Consider the following 17,579-nt stretch of genomic DNA (forward strand, 5'->3'; position numbering starts at 1 on the left):
CAGTGCATTCCTAGTAGTGCAAGGAGCTTTAGATTGCAGAATTAGATTTCATATTCACAAAAGAAGTGTACATAAAATGTATATTTCTACAGAAGAATAGAAATGCACACAAGAGTGGAAACCACATTTCATTTCATTAATATCAGTTGCCTTGTACAGATTTGAAATGAGTGATTCAGGCTTCCCCAAATGCAAGCAATACTTACATTTATATAAGTAGTTGATTTAGATTTTCACTGAACATACATTGAACAGTTTCATTACACATCTCTGATGATTGTTGTTTCAAGAAGAAAAGAAAATCACCTTGTGCAAAAAACTGTACATGAGCACAGCAGGTCTTGCAAGATCACAACCTGTATTTAAGCTATACTGTATGAACACTTTTCAGTTAGAGTGCTCTGACAAATGCTCAAAAATTTTATTTATTCTTCTTAAATAGGACTATGCATTATTTTATCAGAATTAATGGTTCCATTTAATCAAGAAGCTTTTATTTAAAATGGTTGCTGTAGCACCAAGTGCTAGAGAAACTTTAATAGAAGTATTGTTACCATTCTGAGGCATCATTATCAGCAAGGACTGAATATGTAAAAGTTCTGATTGCTTGCTGTGTTCAGTAATTGCTTTGGGGCCAGCTCCATTTTCCATGTGTTTTCCATTAATGTTATTATCAATATTTTATTGTAATGGTTGTCCAGAGAGCATTATGATAACAGGCAGCTTTTATACAAATTTAATAAATAAATGTGTTGTTGAAAAATGTTGTAGGCGAAGGGAGAACGGTAAGTGACTTCTGGGCTGGAACATTCCACCAATCTTGTTTTTTATTAAAAGTTGTTTGGAGGAGTTATTAATCTCTCAAAATTAACAATGATTTGTGTAAACACATTACATTGACAAGACTGTACAGCACAGCACTGTATAGCATTTCTGATATTTCAAGGATTACCCTTGATTCATGTTAAACACAGCTGTTCCTTCATTTAGATTACTGGAAGGCAGCCTATGGTTGAGTCAAACTAAAAGTGGTTAGATGTAAACAGAAGCATATGACTACTTTGGAATATGTTTTTGACATTTCTCCCATTCTGTGACAAATTGAGTGGACATAGAAAATATGTAGGCGTGGGAGCATCTGTTTGTTCATTTTACAATTTAGTTCAGAAGAGAAAACTCTTGAGTTGGTACTTCCAAAGAAAGAAACTAAACGTTTAACACATGGCTAGACATATCTAAAATATATTCACATAGCTCTCCTTTGTGAATCAAGAGTAGCTATCTGTACATCAGCTGTGCATGATCATGTGTATTAATGTGATATACATATTATTCCTTCATTGTTTTCCAACTATAGGCATACAAGCTCATAAAAATATTCTCTATGAATGTGCTGTGGTCCCAGTTGCAGAAACACATCAGTGGTTTAAAACTATCTAGATTATCTAGATAGTTCTTGGGTTTTTAAATAGGATACTAACTTTGCCCCTTCTGTTGAGGCAATAGGCAATTAGCAAGTCTGACTTCTCTGCATAACTTACTGTTGGATAGATGGTGTTCCATTTGAGTCATTGCAGGTTTAAATGCTAATCTGATGTCCATGATGCAAAATATAAAAGAGATAAGTATGCATAGCATTCTTTAATATTTTTCAATCAATCAATTCTTTATTTGGTTATTGACCAGCCAATAAATAAAACAGAAAGTTACAATTAGTTAAAATAAGAAAAATACAGTACTTCTAAAATTACAGTAATAAAGATAAGGAAAATAAAAGCATTCTGGTAGAACCTAAAAACATTTAGGGTTACTTCTACCATGCACTGTACAATATATCAAACAGTATTTGGGCATAGTCAAGGAGACAAAATCAGATTGATTGGATAAAAGTAACTTAAGATAAAAAGAATAGTAGTGACCAGGATATTTAGAAAATAAAGTGGGAATAAGAGTTCCTGGTGAGCATCTGTATAGAGAGGACAGTAAAGAATAACATATGACCTTAATAATTGAATAATAAGTGATTCAATTATTTCTCCCCCACATGGGCGCTGGCTCTGCTCAAGGAGTAGTTTTTGATATCTCCCCTCAGTAACAGTTGTTGGGAGGGCATTGAATCTAGCTAGAGATAAAGCTCTTCTGAATTTGGGGGTTGTTATGCTACTGAGCTATCTAGCTGGTTGAAGAAGATGTGCAGAATGGTTCAGGAAGGTGTTTTTGGGTAGAATTGGATAATCTGCTTGTAGTCCTAGATCAATGGCCCACCGTTTCAGTTCTGCTAATGCCTGTTCATAGTCCATCTAGGAGATAGCAGGCCATGAATAACCATATAATTGCAGTTTGGCCTGTATTGCCTGACTCCAGGAGTTCTGAAAGCTGTTGGTCATAATTAAAGAGACCAAACTAGCTGGAAGGAAGAAGAACTTGAAACAGTAAGAAAAGATGTAAATCCAGGCTTAAGTTGTGATTTTAAGAAGACCAGCTTCATGTTGAAGGACCATATTCAAAATACAGTGGGGTGCTTGAAAGATGGTCCTCAGGAACTTAGACTGAACTCTTTCCAAGGGATGAAAACATCTGTAGGGTCCCAACTGAGCTCCTAACAGGAGCTGGGCTTGAATCTTAGCTGAGAAGACTTTAGCTGCTGTGGGTATATACCATGAGCCTTTGGAGAAGTAAAAAGTTTGTAAGGCCAACACTGTTTTTTGTGCATTTAAGATGACGTAGTTGGCATGAGATTTACAGTTACCCATAACACGAAAGACAATCTCCAAATATTTGAAGGATTTAACTTGCTCAATTAGATGGTTATTAAGCCACCAAACATGCATCTTGGGGCGCTTGGCAAAAACCACAACTTTGGTTTTAGAGTAATTAATTTCTAAACCATCTTGCTGGCAATGCTCAGCTAGTACATCCAGCTCAGGCCAATCTGTGCTTGAGAAAGTAGCACAGCATCAACTGCGTACAGAAGAGCAGAGATGTGTCTATTTTCCAATTTTTGCAGATGAAGAGAAGGGCTGTTGATTTTATCAATAAGGAAATATATATATAAAAAGCAGAGGGACTACTATACATCCTTGTCTCATTCCCTTCTTAACTGGAATTTCTTTAGTGCAGTGTCCTTGGGCTTTGCAACATAACTTCACCCAAGAATTCTCATATAATTTATATATAAGCACAAGTAATCTTAATCAATTGAAGAAGAGTTCAGTTTCTTACAGAGTTTGGATCTGGAGATGAGGTCAAAACCACATCTAAGGTCCATGAAAGCTGCACAGAGTGAAGAGCTGCTCCAGAAGAATGTTTCTCAACTTGATGTTGAAGTGTTAGTGCATGGTCAATGATTGAGCGGCCTTCCCTAAAACCTGCCAGCTCATCAGCCAAAATATTCTCAGGTATAACCCAGTTCTGAAGCTTATAATACACGTATCTAGCGTAAAGTTTGCTAACTGTACTAAGGAGGCTAATAGGGCTGTAATTGGCGGGTAGATCTCTCCCTCCTTTTTTATAGACTGGAATCACCAAGGCTAGCCCCCAATCCTTGGGAACCTTAGTATGTCAATATACATGAATAAAGAAGCCAAAACAGGTACCCACCAATCTAAATTGTTTTGAATAACCTCCGCTGAAATGAAATTGTATTCAGGAGCTTTGTTTGGTTTCAGATGGTTAATCAGTTTTGTAATTTCAGTGCTTTAATATCTTTGTTACCTAAGCATTGCCAATTAAACTAACCAAACAAGAACTATAATAAGCTTCTAAAGTGTTTCTGGTTCCCAACTGCAGTTACAAATTATGGAATACTAATTTTGCTGTCAGTCAATATATGTGCAACTCAGACTTCCTAATTCCTAATATGGCCAGGAATAGGGGAATATCCCTGGCAGAATATCAATCAGTTTGACTTTTATGCCACTGTACATATGTTCTATCTGCTCTCAAAGAGAGAGAGAGAGAGAGAAAATAAGCAAGCAGCTAATTCCCTAAAGATAATTGTATTAATAGGGAGGAGACTTTATTTGTGCAATGATGTCTGTGATTTCCGTAAGAAATATCTTAGTGCACTGATTTATTATTGTGCAATAAGTCTATAAAATGATCAGAATAATATAAGTATAGGAATGTAAAAGTGCACATTTTAATCCTGTTAGTACAATTATTAAGATTATGATTATTAAAATATCAGATTAAGCCCTGATTATTCAGATCATTTTAGGTAACAAAATAAAACATCAACTTCTAAACTATTTCAGAAATATGTAACAAGAATGTATCAGTCATTTTCCAATCAGTTCTTGCTTCCTGTATATATGGACTGATTTGAAAGCATGCTTTACATGTGCATGTACATTATTTATTTTACTTTGGGTTTTGTGGGGGAATGGGGAGGGCTGACCATATTTTATTAATAGTGATAAAGAACAGGAAACAGTAAGGAACTGCTCTGACAAGGAATCTTGACCAGAGACATTCCTTTTAAATCACTGAAGGAAGGCAACCTCCTGCCATTCTTCATTTAATGTGTCTGGACGTGGGTACATTTTTTTCTTTCAGAATGCCTTAGGGAATATTACTTCAATCCATGATCAGAGCCCATCTTTAAACAGGCTGTCTATTGTAAACATAATTGATCTGGATATTAAGGCATCCCTTTGGTGAGCGCTAAGCTAAGTGCTTTGTTTGCCAGAGCACGACAGAGTAGCCTTTGTGTCCACTTCCAGGCACATATATCTTAGCACAGCTGATGGTGTCCATTTGTTACAAGCTAACAGCTGTGTGCCTGGGCACTGAATGAAGCTGCTGTTTGCAGGTAGAGACAGCTGGTGTCTCCAGGTATGGAAACTACAGGCCGTCCACATGTTCCAAGGTCGCGAGAGTGCTCCTGACCTTTACCCCGCAAAAGTGATTTGGCATCACTGTCATGAAAGAAAAAAGTCACAAACTAAAGCCCTACTCTGAATGAAGAGATTAAAGGTTTCTCACTCAGGAAAAAAACTACCCGGGAGTTAAATGTGTCCTTGTAAAAAGGCTTTTTAAAAAGAACAACTAGAATCAGTTTTGGAGGCTGAAAATTATGGAGATTGCAGTGAGCATGGAAAGTGGTATTTAACACTTTTCTACCCTGCAGCAGTTGTGAGGAAAAATTCCTAAATGCAAAGGCATATTTATCTACATGTCCAATTTGGGCCGAGGTGTTATGTCAGTTCGCATACCATAAAGCAGTACTGCATTTCTGTATGGTCTCCCTATCAAGTAAAAATGCAAATTATGACCTAGGTCTCAATGGCAGTCAAATTATTCTTGTCATGAACAGTTACTTCATTATGAACCATTCATACAGTGCTGAGGTTTGTTACATGATTCAAAACAATGGTATAATGCTTATTTGTACTTCTGCCACACTCTATTTCAACAGTTAATTTCAGCCACATTCACACACGTTCTAATTCACTTAAGGCATAAAATAGAGTGTCTAGATATTGCTGTCATGAAATGGTGTCATATTAGGGCTTGCATGCATTTCAGAAGAAGCCCTCTGTGTGAAATACTTTCACAATGCGACTCTGACAGAATGCTGTTGCGTGGAGGATTCTTGGTGTCCTATTTAGCTCCAAGTGTTTTCTTCCTTTCATCCCTTTGTGGCAGCTGTCACCCAATGTCTGGAGAATGCTCCTGCAAGCCTGGCTGGTCTGGACTCTACTGTAATGAGACGTGTTCCCCAGGGTTCTATGGTGAATCTTGTCAACAGATCTGCAGTTGCCAAAATGGCGCCGACTGTGATAGTGTGACTGGGAAATGCATTTGTGCCCCAGGATTTAAGGTAAATCATTCCAGTCCAGATTGGCTTTATTAGGCCTTTGGACACAGAGTCAGCTTTTCAGTGATAACTGAGACAATGAACTGAACATTTAAAAAGTCAGGTCAATTAAAACCAAATAGTTTTATGTTCATATCTACAGATTACTGAATTTAATAAGTGGATTTGCTAGAATAATTTTCCTGTGTATGAGAATAAGAAGAACAGGAACCCACAAATGAAATAAATGATTACTAAATTATACTGGGGCTACAAGAAGAATTGTGAGGGTCAACAAATAGTCTAGGGAACTTTCTCAGTATCCCAAAGCCAGGATAGTTTCTTGGAGCTACACCAAAGCCTTAGGGGCCTCAGCTTGTTAGGAAGAACACGAGAGACAGCCTTGGAGCTTGCCTTATCCAGTCTTTCTAAAGATAAGGCCAGCGTTTGTGGTAAGAATGAAAATGATTCCTTCACTAAAGCTGCTTTGTCCCCACCCCACCAGGTAGTAGGGTTGATGCCTCTGAAACAGTTGAAGCAAGTAGCTTTATAAAATCAATGGCAAGAAATGTCATCGTTGATTCTTGGCTTGAGTAGAATTAACATGCTGTTCACCCATGCAACTTTGGAGACCCATAGACCATCCTTGGTCACTTCAGATTAATAGTACAGCTGTAGCGAAAAGGAGTATAAGCTGTCTCTTGCTTGTTCACATTCTGTTTCCGTATCTCATCACTGAATTCAATAAACTGTATATCATCTTTGATGCAAGTGGTTTTGTTTCTTCCTAAGTATCCTCAAATGTCTTGGTTGGACCAGGCCCCGGGGTTAAAATTAGTACAGTGGAGAAAAAGCATAAGGAACTGTTGGAACAGCAAATACACTTCTAGTACAAGGATTTAAGTGATGGTTTTGCATAATATGCACTATAAATAAAGCACATATGGACAGCCCATGGGTCACATTGTGGCCCACAGGTGCCCTCATCAAAATATGTCAGCTGCTGCTCAAATTGTGTTCCCCCAGCAGGCTGATCAGCCCTTTGGGCTTAAAGGCATAAGGACAGGGACCTCCTTTCATATATGCCTCCTGCTGAAAGCAATCAACAGCACCTATATTTGGATTTGCATCATGCTGTGTTGTGCATCAAGCAACATGCAGTTCCTAAAATCAAGAGTATCTGAGAAAGTCAACAGTATTTCTATAAATGTCAATGGCAGTGTGGCAGTAAACTCTTAGGGAATAAAGGGACAGATTTTGCATATTCAGATGGATTCTACAGAAGAGCCTGTTAAATGTATTCCTTACAATATTTGCACAATTCCAGCGTGGGCTATTGAAATCTAAAATATCCTAAAGGACTTTGTTAGACTATTTTCAGATTGGTAAAATATACTCTATCTAAGAAAGCAGGTATATACAGGAGAGGATTGTGTTTTTTGCCATGAATACCCTGGGCATAAGTGGCCAGTGGTATAACACCTGCACAGACATGTGGGGAAAAGTAGCATACAAAACAGCCCTTAGATGTATGCTCTGCTCTAAATTTAAATAATGGCAATTGCCTGTTCAAATACTCCCCTTTAAGTCATTTTTAAAGAAAGTGTGAATGAAGTTCCTTGTCTTACTTCCTTATGCTTTGTCAAACATGTTTTAGGGTTATGACTGTTCTATTCCTTGCCCTCCTGGAACATACGGAGTAAAATGTTCATCTACATGCAACTGTAAAAATGAGGCCATCTGTTCCCCAGTGGACGGTTCTTGTACCTGCAAAGCAGGTAAGATGAATAATTTATCTCTTTTTAGAGAATTCAAATGAAAGATTTTAAAAACTTAGAATGGACTACTGAAACAAGGAAGATGGGTATCTTGATTTACACTCATCATTAGTTAAACATTAAGGACACAACACTTATAGGCCCCTGCTAATGTGTTTGTAGAGGTATTAAGCGAACATACAAATTTTCCACTTCTGAGCACCATTCTTGTAACTAAGCTCTTCTCAAAAACCAAACAACCTGGTTCTTATTATTCTGAAATATGTTACATATACCAAGGCCTATGTCTAGAAAAGGGGGCAGAATTAAAATACAGGAATCAAATGCGTAATAGGAATCTGATTCCTATCTTGATCTCAGACTATTTATTTACATGTGCAAACCAACAATAAACAAATGGAACAGATACATAAGATAATAACTATAATTAGAACTAGGCTATACAAAGGAATGCGTACTGGCATCCTTCAGCATGCATGTATATTGAATATGTATTGATTAGATCCATTAAGTGCTTTAAGCAAAGTATAAATTTAGAATTCCATAACTTTTATTTCAGATTGTTCAGCTAAGATTTTTTCCCCAACTTTAAGGGATATCTCCGGTGCATTTCCTATACTTCTATGCATCAAAAATGCTAACAAGCAACACTTTTAACCAACTTCTCTTTGATATTTGTGGACCACCACAGCATAGTGGTTCAATCTTGGCATTTCCAGAAAGGGCTGGAAAAAAATCTTCCCTGAAGTGCTGAAGAACTGCTGTTAGAGCAAACTAAATGTTCACCTGTGTATGGCGGAGTTATGCATAACTGTTTTCCTTACAAGCATGCATGTCCCCAAACCAGACTGGGATCATGGCACTTAAAGATTTGAGCTCTTGCTCTCTTGCTGGACTCCTGGAAACCGGCATGTCTCAGGCAGGAACTGGGGAGTTTTTTCCACCTCTGAAACCTCTCCTCCAGAATGTCTGATCCTAGGGTCCTTAGCCCCAATGGCTGGTAGGGGCTCTTAGTCTTCTTCCAAGGAGGAATTGCCCAGTGGGGGCATGACAAAGACTGCATATTTTGCATTCTTAAACAAGAATGATAGGCCTTGTTAGGGAGATTCAATGTTAAATTAACCATTTTGTATGGGTTTCTGTGATTTTAGTTATTTAAGTAGAAACCCAAAATGTGACATTTATTCTATATAATATGGGTTAATGTATTTTAGTATCCTTTGTTGAATTTCTGTTTTGTGATGGTGTGATGACAATATACAAAAATAAATCTGAACTGAACTGGACCAATACAGGGTTATGGTTAGTTTGGAGTTGAATTTTTTGGACTGTTTTGAAAAGCTGTGTCATGTATGAATCAAACAAGAGCTTACTAGAAGTCAGTAGTTCAGACTCTAATTTTACTTAATTCATGCATTGATTCAGAGTATCCACTGTCTCACCTGGATTTGATGAAAAGGAGACAAGTGTCACCTGCATCCCAAGTGTCACCTTGGTGTAAAGTGTCACTTGGTGTCACCTGCATCCCAGTCTGTATCTCTAGATAACCATTCCTGATAGTTTCAGATAGAGATAAACAGAACTCCTGTAGAACTCCTTAGTGTAGTTTTCAACATGCAGAACAAAAGTTATCACCAGCATCTTTTGATTGGCCACCTACAGTAAGTGAAAAGAGAACCACAGCAGCACAATCCCACCAAGGCCCAGCTGAGACACTCTATCCAGAGGAATATTACCACTGATGCCATCAGAAGCTGCCAAGTGATCCACGAGAATCAGTTGGGTCATACACCTCTTGACCTTCTCAGTTAAAGCCATCATCCAGAGTGCCTGAGGCAATTTGCACTCTAAATCTTGTTGAAAAATCTTTTTTTCCTTTTCTATCAAATTGAATGAACATGATAAGGGAAAAAGAGAGAGAGAGAGAGAGATGTTTTGGCATAATACTAAGTGGCATCCAGTTAGCCCAATCTTATTTGGGTAGTAAAAGGTTCTCCTATGAGAGTAGTCCTGAAAATGATGTGGTGGAGAGTGACTCTGGACCAGTCTGCAGGTCATCACTGAGAGTGAATGGTGTTTGTGTGGACATTGGGACTGCACTGTTTTTCATTCAGTGGATTTCAAAGTCAGAACTGTACTGAAAAGAGGCGTTTTGTCTTTATTGTGTCAGGCTGGCATGGAGTGGACTGCTCTATCAACTGCCCTAGTGGGACTTGGGGTCTTGGTTGTAATTTAACATGCCAATGTCTTAATGGCGGGGCCTGTAATACGCTGGATGGAACTTGCACCTGTGCACCAGGATGGAGAGAAGAAAAATGTGAACAGCCTTGTCCGGTAATTAAAAAGAATCCACAAGATGGGCTCTGGGAGTCACAACAGTAACACACATGAAAATGTTTGTTGAATTTAAGATATTATATTATTTTAATAAAACTTGGTACACATTTTATCACTGATATCTTAATGAATACAGTAAGTTTAAAGTGTATACTTTGCTTGCCTTCAATTTACTTTTACCAGAATGTGTATGGGAGAATTTTTTATTCTCACATCAGATTGCATTCGCAGAAAATGATTCCTTTAATCTATTCTCTTCTATGTTAAAATGGATTACAGAGATAAACAGAAGACTGTTATTCTTTATTCATATGCCATGTTGTTCTGCTTTAGAAAAGAAGGATAGAGCTGGATGGCTAATCCTTATGCTGTGCAATACACATATAGGTATAAGTTTAAAATAGCAGGAAATGAATTTGGTTTTGAACAGCAGTTTGGATTCTCCTGTTAGTGTGATCATGTCCAGATCTAGAATGTAGACCTATGCACGTGCACACGTGTGCACACAGATTCACACACACTGTTTTCCTGTTGTTCTTACATGCTGTCAACTCATCTCTGACTTATGGCAGTCCCATGAATGAGTGTCCCCTAATAAGTCCTGTTCTTGACAATCTTGCTGAGCTCTTGTAAACTCAAGACTGTTATTTACTTTACAGAATCACTCCATCTCCATTTTTTTCTGCCTCCAAGTTTCCTGCAGCCATAGAAATTAGTTCCTACCTCAAACCCTAACCCAAACTGAACCAATTCCCTATCAAGATCCCTAGGACCTACAGTCCTAGCAATAAGGGCTTGACTTCTTCCTGGCACCTTTAAGACTGTTCACTAGGCTTTCCCTAAAATTTTTAATTTGGTCCAGCCTTCAGACTAGCAGCAGCAGCAGCAGTCGACCTCAGGTGTCAGCTTTTTCCTCTAAAAGTCACTCACTAGCACACCAGTTCTTCCTTCTCATGCTTTCAGCTGCCAGATTGGTTCCAGGTCTTGTGGCTGCTCTTCTGACAACTTTCCTCAAGCCAGCCCCCCTCAGGTGAATTCTCTAGGTGTTTCCCAGCAGCTATTATAGCTGCTCCAGTCATCTATAGTTGCTCCAATCAGCTTTTGTGGAGTCAATATTCCATCATACCACCTCTGTTTCAACTCAGGACCAATGGACATCGGTAGAGGGTTCAGTTGTTCTCCAATTGGGTCATACCAGTTTCATTTAAACTCGTACCTCACAAAAAGGCAGTTTGCTCAAATATGTAGTGGCGCTTCAGTGCAAATTAAACCACTTCTGGAATTCAGTACTGAAGAGACACAGGATAGCTATCTGATGTTCTCTTGCATTGTGTAAGTGAATATACAGTTCCTGGCTGGTGATTGTTCTCATCAATTCCATTCTTTAGGTTTTTTTAAATGATGTGTGCATATAAGTTTGTGTCATAGATGTATTCATTTCAGTTGCAAGCTTATGGTTTCTCCATGTTGATTGGGTGGCCACAGGATACATTGGAGTCCAAGCTGCATGACCTAAAAATGGTCATCTAGAGAAAATGGAATAGGTGAGGTATGGCAGTCCTGGAGATGGTCGCTGCGGCACTTTGCATCTTGCATTGGATGCGTGCAAGCCTTTGACTTTGGAAGCTTATAAGCATCCACCACAAGGACAATAACCTCGAGCCCTTAATCAAACAAACACGTTCTGCTGTTGTTCTCAGCGATCAAAGGTACTCTGCCCCATCAAGCATGTGCTGAAATGTGAGGCTTTGAGCCACTTGTGTGTTAGCTCAACTAAAATCACTTCGCTGTGTGATTTCCCTTCATTTCTTGCTTGCTGGCAGGATGGCACATACGGGTTGGACTGTGCAGAGCGCTGTGACTGCAGCCATGCAGATGGCTGTCACCCAACTACTGGCTACTGCCGCTGCCTCCCAGGATGGTCAGGTAAATTTGGAACCTGTAAGCCAATAAATACTGCTGTAAATAGACCTGGATTACCTGAAGCGTATGGAGAAATAACAAGTAATCAATATAAGACAGAATTACATATACTGTCAATCATGTGTGCTTAACCCGGCTGCTTTTACTAGGGGTGGGGGTGGGGAAAAACTACAGGCAATGAGGTAGAATTTTCTGATTAAAATCTCCATTTACCAAGCCTAAAATCTCCATTTACCAAGAAAATAGGATCTTTAGGTGCAATAACAGCCCTTTCAGTGTCATAAGGCATCCAGGAAGGAATGATTTTCTACAAACCACTGGAACAGCATTACATTCCTTTAAGAAAACCACATGTTTCTTTTTCCTTTTCGAAATAATGACGCCCATCTTGTACTAGTTCAATGGGAAATATGCTTCTATGGGATAATCCCTTGGTGTATAAAGGTGTGCAGCCATATGGATGGGCTTGATTGCATAGACCATTTTCATGAAACTGGGATCTGGAAATACCAGTATTCAAACAATCGGACCGGCACGCGTAGTCGTAGGCCTTTGATGTCATGCAAGTAGTATGTGCAAATCCACAGAAAAGTTCTTCCCGCTGTACCTGTGTAATGTTTAACAGGCATCCATGACATGAGAAAATTTGCTCCCAATGCTTCTAAATTAGTGACACATGAGAATATACATTCATACCAGTTGGTAGGAAGGTCATTTGTATTCTGCTACATTCTGCATTGGCCAAAGATTTTTGCTTCTATTTTCTTAAGAGTCAAACAGTAACCATGGGTTGTTGTTGTTGTTGTTGTTGTTGTACTACAAATTCATTTTTGGGGTCCTGAAGATTAGAACAGACATTTTGCCTGGAAGTTCTAACTACTTTGATTGCTGTGGTTTGAAAATTTTGCCTGATTGCATTTTGGTAGACTTATCCCTGGAGTTAATGAGCAAACTAGAAGGGCTCAGCAATTTGGGAAGAAATAAAAGAACTTATCTTGCTTAAACAGTCATTATGGTATCCCAAAAGCCACTGTTCTAGTTCTATTCTCTCATTTCTAGCCATTTCTTTAGTGCTGTCTCTGAACTATATTTCTTGATTCACAATCCTAAATATACCTTGAAGTTTGTATCCATGATTTCATGAGGGTCTCCCTAAGAAATTTGCTCAAGACCAAAGCTCTACCAAATTATCTCATATGTAGGTACTTAAATATGTATTACTTAATACTGAATTTTGCTTTGCTAAAAAGATATATCTTGATTCCCGAGCCTGAGTATCTATCAGATACATTATTAAAGTTGCACTGATTGGTATTAGCAGGAGGGAATACTATTATTGTAAGTTAATCTTTGCAATTATTTTTCAATTTGCAAATACATGTAGAAGCTGTTTTTGAAAATACACTCCCTATTTATTTGTCAACTGAATATTTTGAATGCTGCATTGCATTCATTCCTGCACATGTGTTACTGCTTCTTGCTTTTTTAATTTAGTAAATATGCTTGCTACAGTTACCCAACGAATTCCATACTCTAAATATCATTATAAAATGGCAAATCTATGATCTAACTATTTTAAAACCAATCCTTAAATATTATCTTGTTCCATAGTTCACATTCATAAATACCAGTGGGTATATTTTGGCTGAAAATAGTACCACTTGTATGTGGGTGGGGATTTTTTTCAGACACCCATACCAGGAAGCTATATTGTTCATGTTATGTAGTATGTCTAGACAGCACTGTCACATTTTTTCCTTTTTAAATACTGGATTTGAATAGGATTAATTATTTGTTTATTTAGAATATATGTACATATTGTTAGAGCTGCTATATACATGTAATCAGAATGATATACATAGCCTAGTCCTATCTGACAGTGTTGTCAGTAGACTTTGAAGGCCAAAGTAAATCTTCTCCAACCTTAATATTAAAGCCAGTGGAATATATTATGATAATTTACTCAATCTGTTCAGATATTTCCCAGTCTCATTCCTGAAATTAGAATTACTATTCCTCCTGGGCCTTTGCAGGCAGCTTACCAGATCTTCTTTATGTATTATCATATACTCTGTCCATCTCCTAGGATCATGCTCCATATAAAATCCAGCAAATCCTCATTTGAGAGTAGTAGCTAATACTGATTATTTTATCAATATCGGGTTGATGCATGAGGTATTTATAAATTTATAAAAGACTATATTGAAAATTCTTTCAGAATTACCTTTGGAAATTGGTGAGAGTGGTTAATCTAGAAATAGTTCTGCTCTGGCTTCTATGAAGTAGGTCTGAGTCTGCTTCATGCCTGCATGGGAGACTAAACCACCATTATAAGCTCTGCTTGATAGAAGAAAGGCAATGTAAATAAATAATTCAGTTCACGGAGTTTCAGGATGTTGTTCATTTGCAATAACTACAGGGAGTTTCAGAGAAGATTCTTGCTATAGTTCTCAAACATTTCTCTCACCAAACAAATCCCATCCAACTCTGATTTAAGGAGTTAAGAGGCAGTAAAGCATATAGGCTCGAATACAAGGGTTGGAAGACTTGGTGTGAATCTAACCAAGAGTAAGGAACATAGAAAAAAGTGAGTCAGAAGGTATGACCTGGGCCATCTAGTCTGACCCCCGGCTCCAGCTGGCTCTCTTCATGTAATCCCCAACAAAGAAAAGTGTTCAATTTCTACTTTGGTTCAGTCTTTTCCCAAAAGCAGGTCTATGAAGCCCCTGGTAGAAATAAAGTAAAAACCGAAGGTGAATAATTGATGCTTGAGATTAAACAGATGGTCAAGGAGCACCTGATTTCTTTAAATGAGTTCAGATCTCTAGGGCTCAATTAATTACACCCTAGAATAAGAAAGGACCTGTCAGGATCTGGGCAACTCCAGAATTCTATCCATGTAAGGGTTGATTTAACTCCTCCTGTCCCTAGCCCTTAACTACTACACCACATAGAATCTTAGTAAACCAAAGCAGGAATGCAGGTTTATGCATTCAGTTAACAGTTTCATTTCTTATCAAAACAGTCATGTTGATGCTATGCTTAAAAGTATGTCTCTACAATCAGCAGATCTAAGCTCTCTCTGACAAGCTTTTTCCATTATACTGTTAAGGGAAAAAAGCACATATTTTTATAAAATGTTTTGAAGCATTTTACAGGTCATAGCACAGTATTTCTTTGCTGTGCCGTGACATTTTGTGTAAAATGTCAGGACCTACTGATAACTTCTATGCAGTTGCACAGAAGTGCGAAAAGCACTTCAAAACTTACACTAGATCTACAGTTATGAAGTATGACCGGTATTCTATGAAGCATGTCAACAGGTTGTAATACTGGTGTCTGGCTTAAGTCTGTCTATTTTAAATTAGCATACAGAATATTAATTGCATTGAACTGACCATTACACTATATTGGACATTGGTGAAGATTTTAATTGTAGAATTAATACAGTTCTGCTCTGCAGTCCTAGTTGAGATATCTGATAAGGGGCATCTGGCCTCCCCAGTGACTCAGAAGTAGATACTGAGCAGCAAGCTGCTGAATGATGCCTCCTATTCATCCTCACATGCAAGTAACCCAGCATTTTAACACATCACTTTTGACAAAGCACAACACATGCTCTGTATAGATTACTGCTTTTCAGTCACTCACAGGGTGTTTTGTTGAGGTTCAGTCTCTGACATAAGCAAAATGGAGTGTATCTCTTTTCTTTACAGCTGCCAACAACATAATCGTAAAAATGGGAAGCAGAATTGCAATGTGCATCTGAAAATGCACTTGGGAAACAAGTGTTCCACAGACAAAATCTAAATAAACATGAAGTGTGTATTTATATATGGCTCCTAGTTAACACCAGCTTCCCATTAATCTTTCACTACATCTGTTTAGGCCTTTCTCCTCAGCCCATTCCATGCCATTCCAACCCACAGAATTAGTCTGACTCTCTTCCTCTCCCTTCCTCCTGTCATCAGGAGAAACAACAGACGCCTGCAGTACCTTAAAGCAACCTTTTGGTCCAGGGGACATGTCCCTGCAGTCATAGCATTAACTGGTGTTTGTGTTTGTGTGTGTGTGTGTGTGTGTGTGTGTGTGTGTGTGTGTGTGTGGTGTCTTTTGACCTCTTATACTGCCTTCTGACCTTGGAGGCAGTTTTCTAATTTTGGAGCTGCACTTCCATCTCCTCCCAGCCACCATAAAAATTTCTTTAGTGGTTTCTTATACGAGGCTGTAACTGCCATCCCATAATGAGAGCTGTGGCAAGGGTGGAGAGGCGGCAGCCATGGATCTGAAGGGTCCACAGCCTGCTCAGCTCCCAACTGTGCTGCCAACTAGAAGCAGAATTTAGACCAGCTCCGAAAGGGCTCTTTAGAGTTAAAGAAAAGCCCACAGAAGGGAGAAGAGTTGGCCACTGCTGTTTATTCTGCCCCACCAGCAGGAGCCCAGCAGGTATGTGGACAGTTCTGAGACTCTGAGATCAGAATGTTCCGTCCTTTGAGTTCCTTTTCATATCACTCTCTAAAGATTTCATGAAATAAGCTTCATAGGCTATAGTGTCTCTCACCAGAAGTTTCAGTCTTGAAGATGCCAACAGACATTTTGTTTTACAATTGGAGGTTTACCTTTTGTAAACTGCCCAGAGGGCTTTGACTGTGAGTGGTATAGAAATGCAATAAATGCTGCTGCTGCTGCTGCTGCTGCTGCTGCTGCTACTACTACTACTACTACTACTACTACTAATAATAATAATAATAATATGGCAAGAGTCAGGGCAAAATGAAGCCAATTCTATAGGGATTTAGGAAAAGAATCCACATATCACTGACAATATAATTGTGATGCATCAACTAGTGACAGGAACAATAGCATTTTATTTTCAATGCACAACTTATTTGTTCAAGTTAGTAAATAATCAAATAGTATATTGCCTGTGACTTATTTGCAGGATATGAAGAAGACTCTCTGACTATATTGCACCTTTATAATATGAGGCATTATGGTTTTTGTCAGCTTTCGTATTTTCTATACCAATTGGTATGCATTCTAGCACCTGTCTTTAGGACAGCTGACTGGATCTGCAACAGAAAATGTGGAATGCAGAGCTGGGTCTCAGTGCTTGATAGTTTGGGTTGGTACTAAGACTAGATCTTCTGCACTTCAGGGTATTTCAACGTTGTAACAGTACAAATGATACCATCCAAGGGATTATTTACTTCATTCACATAATTAGAGATGCTACAAGAATGCTAATTTAGATGTGAGGCTTTTGGCATAGTTCTTTGAGCATTAAATGCAAGAGGATTTCTTCAGAGCTGCTTAGCTGAAGTTTATCATGACCATTGAGCTATTGCCTAGCAACTCGTAAAGGCCATCAAAGGGTTCTTTGTCCATTTTTCTGGCAAAAACATTTCCTTACCAATCTGCTTATCAAGAATGAAATTAATGTAAAAACTTATTAATAATTCTTTTGTTTCACAAGATACATTGTAAAAGGCCAAAGTTTATATGCAGTTACATTATTCATATTTCTTTCTGTTCAAATTGTTTCAGAAGACTTGTTTGCAAATACTGTTCATGACACATTATTGTTGTCTTAGTCTTAAATAATTCACTAAGTAAAGCAGAGCTGTTTGCTGACATTGGTTATTCAAAATCTGAGCATGTATAAGTCTGTCTGTATTGCAAATCCTTTAACAAATGTTGTTTTACAGGGATAGACATTAATCATTATATTTCATATATAT

At 38.2% G+C, this 17,579-nt stretch overlaps 1 protein-coding gene across 2 annotated transcripts in view; it reads left to right on the plus strand.

The window, feature by feature from the left end:
- MEGF10 (multiple EGF like domains 10) overlaps positions 1-17,579 on the plus strand; it is a 74,680-nt gene that overhangs the window by 35,501 nt on the left and 21,600 nt on the right. For both annotated transcript variants that reach the window (XM_044446408.1, XM_044446409.1), the window contains exons 9-12: positions 5,650-5,824; positions 7,458-7,578; positions 9,749-9,912; positions 11,739-11,841. In XM_044446408.1, coding sequence (XP_044302343.1) covers positions 5,650-5,824; positions 7,458-7,578; positions 9,749-9,912; positions 11,739-11,841 — 563 coding nt within the window. The remainder of the gene's footprint in view (positions 1-5,649; positions 5,825-7,457; positions 7,579-9,748; positions 9,913-11,738; positions 11,842-17,579) is intronic.

The sequence above is a fragment of the Varanus komodoensis genome, unplaced genomic scaffold, assembly GCF_004798865.1.
Source record: "Varanus komodoensis strain SLA01 unplaced genomic scaffold, ASM479886v1 scaffold5, whole genome shotgun sequence".
Lineage (NCBI taxonomy): Eukaryota > Metazoa > Chordata > Lepidosauria > Squamata > Varanidae > Varanus > Varanus komodoensis.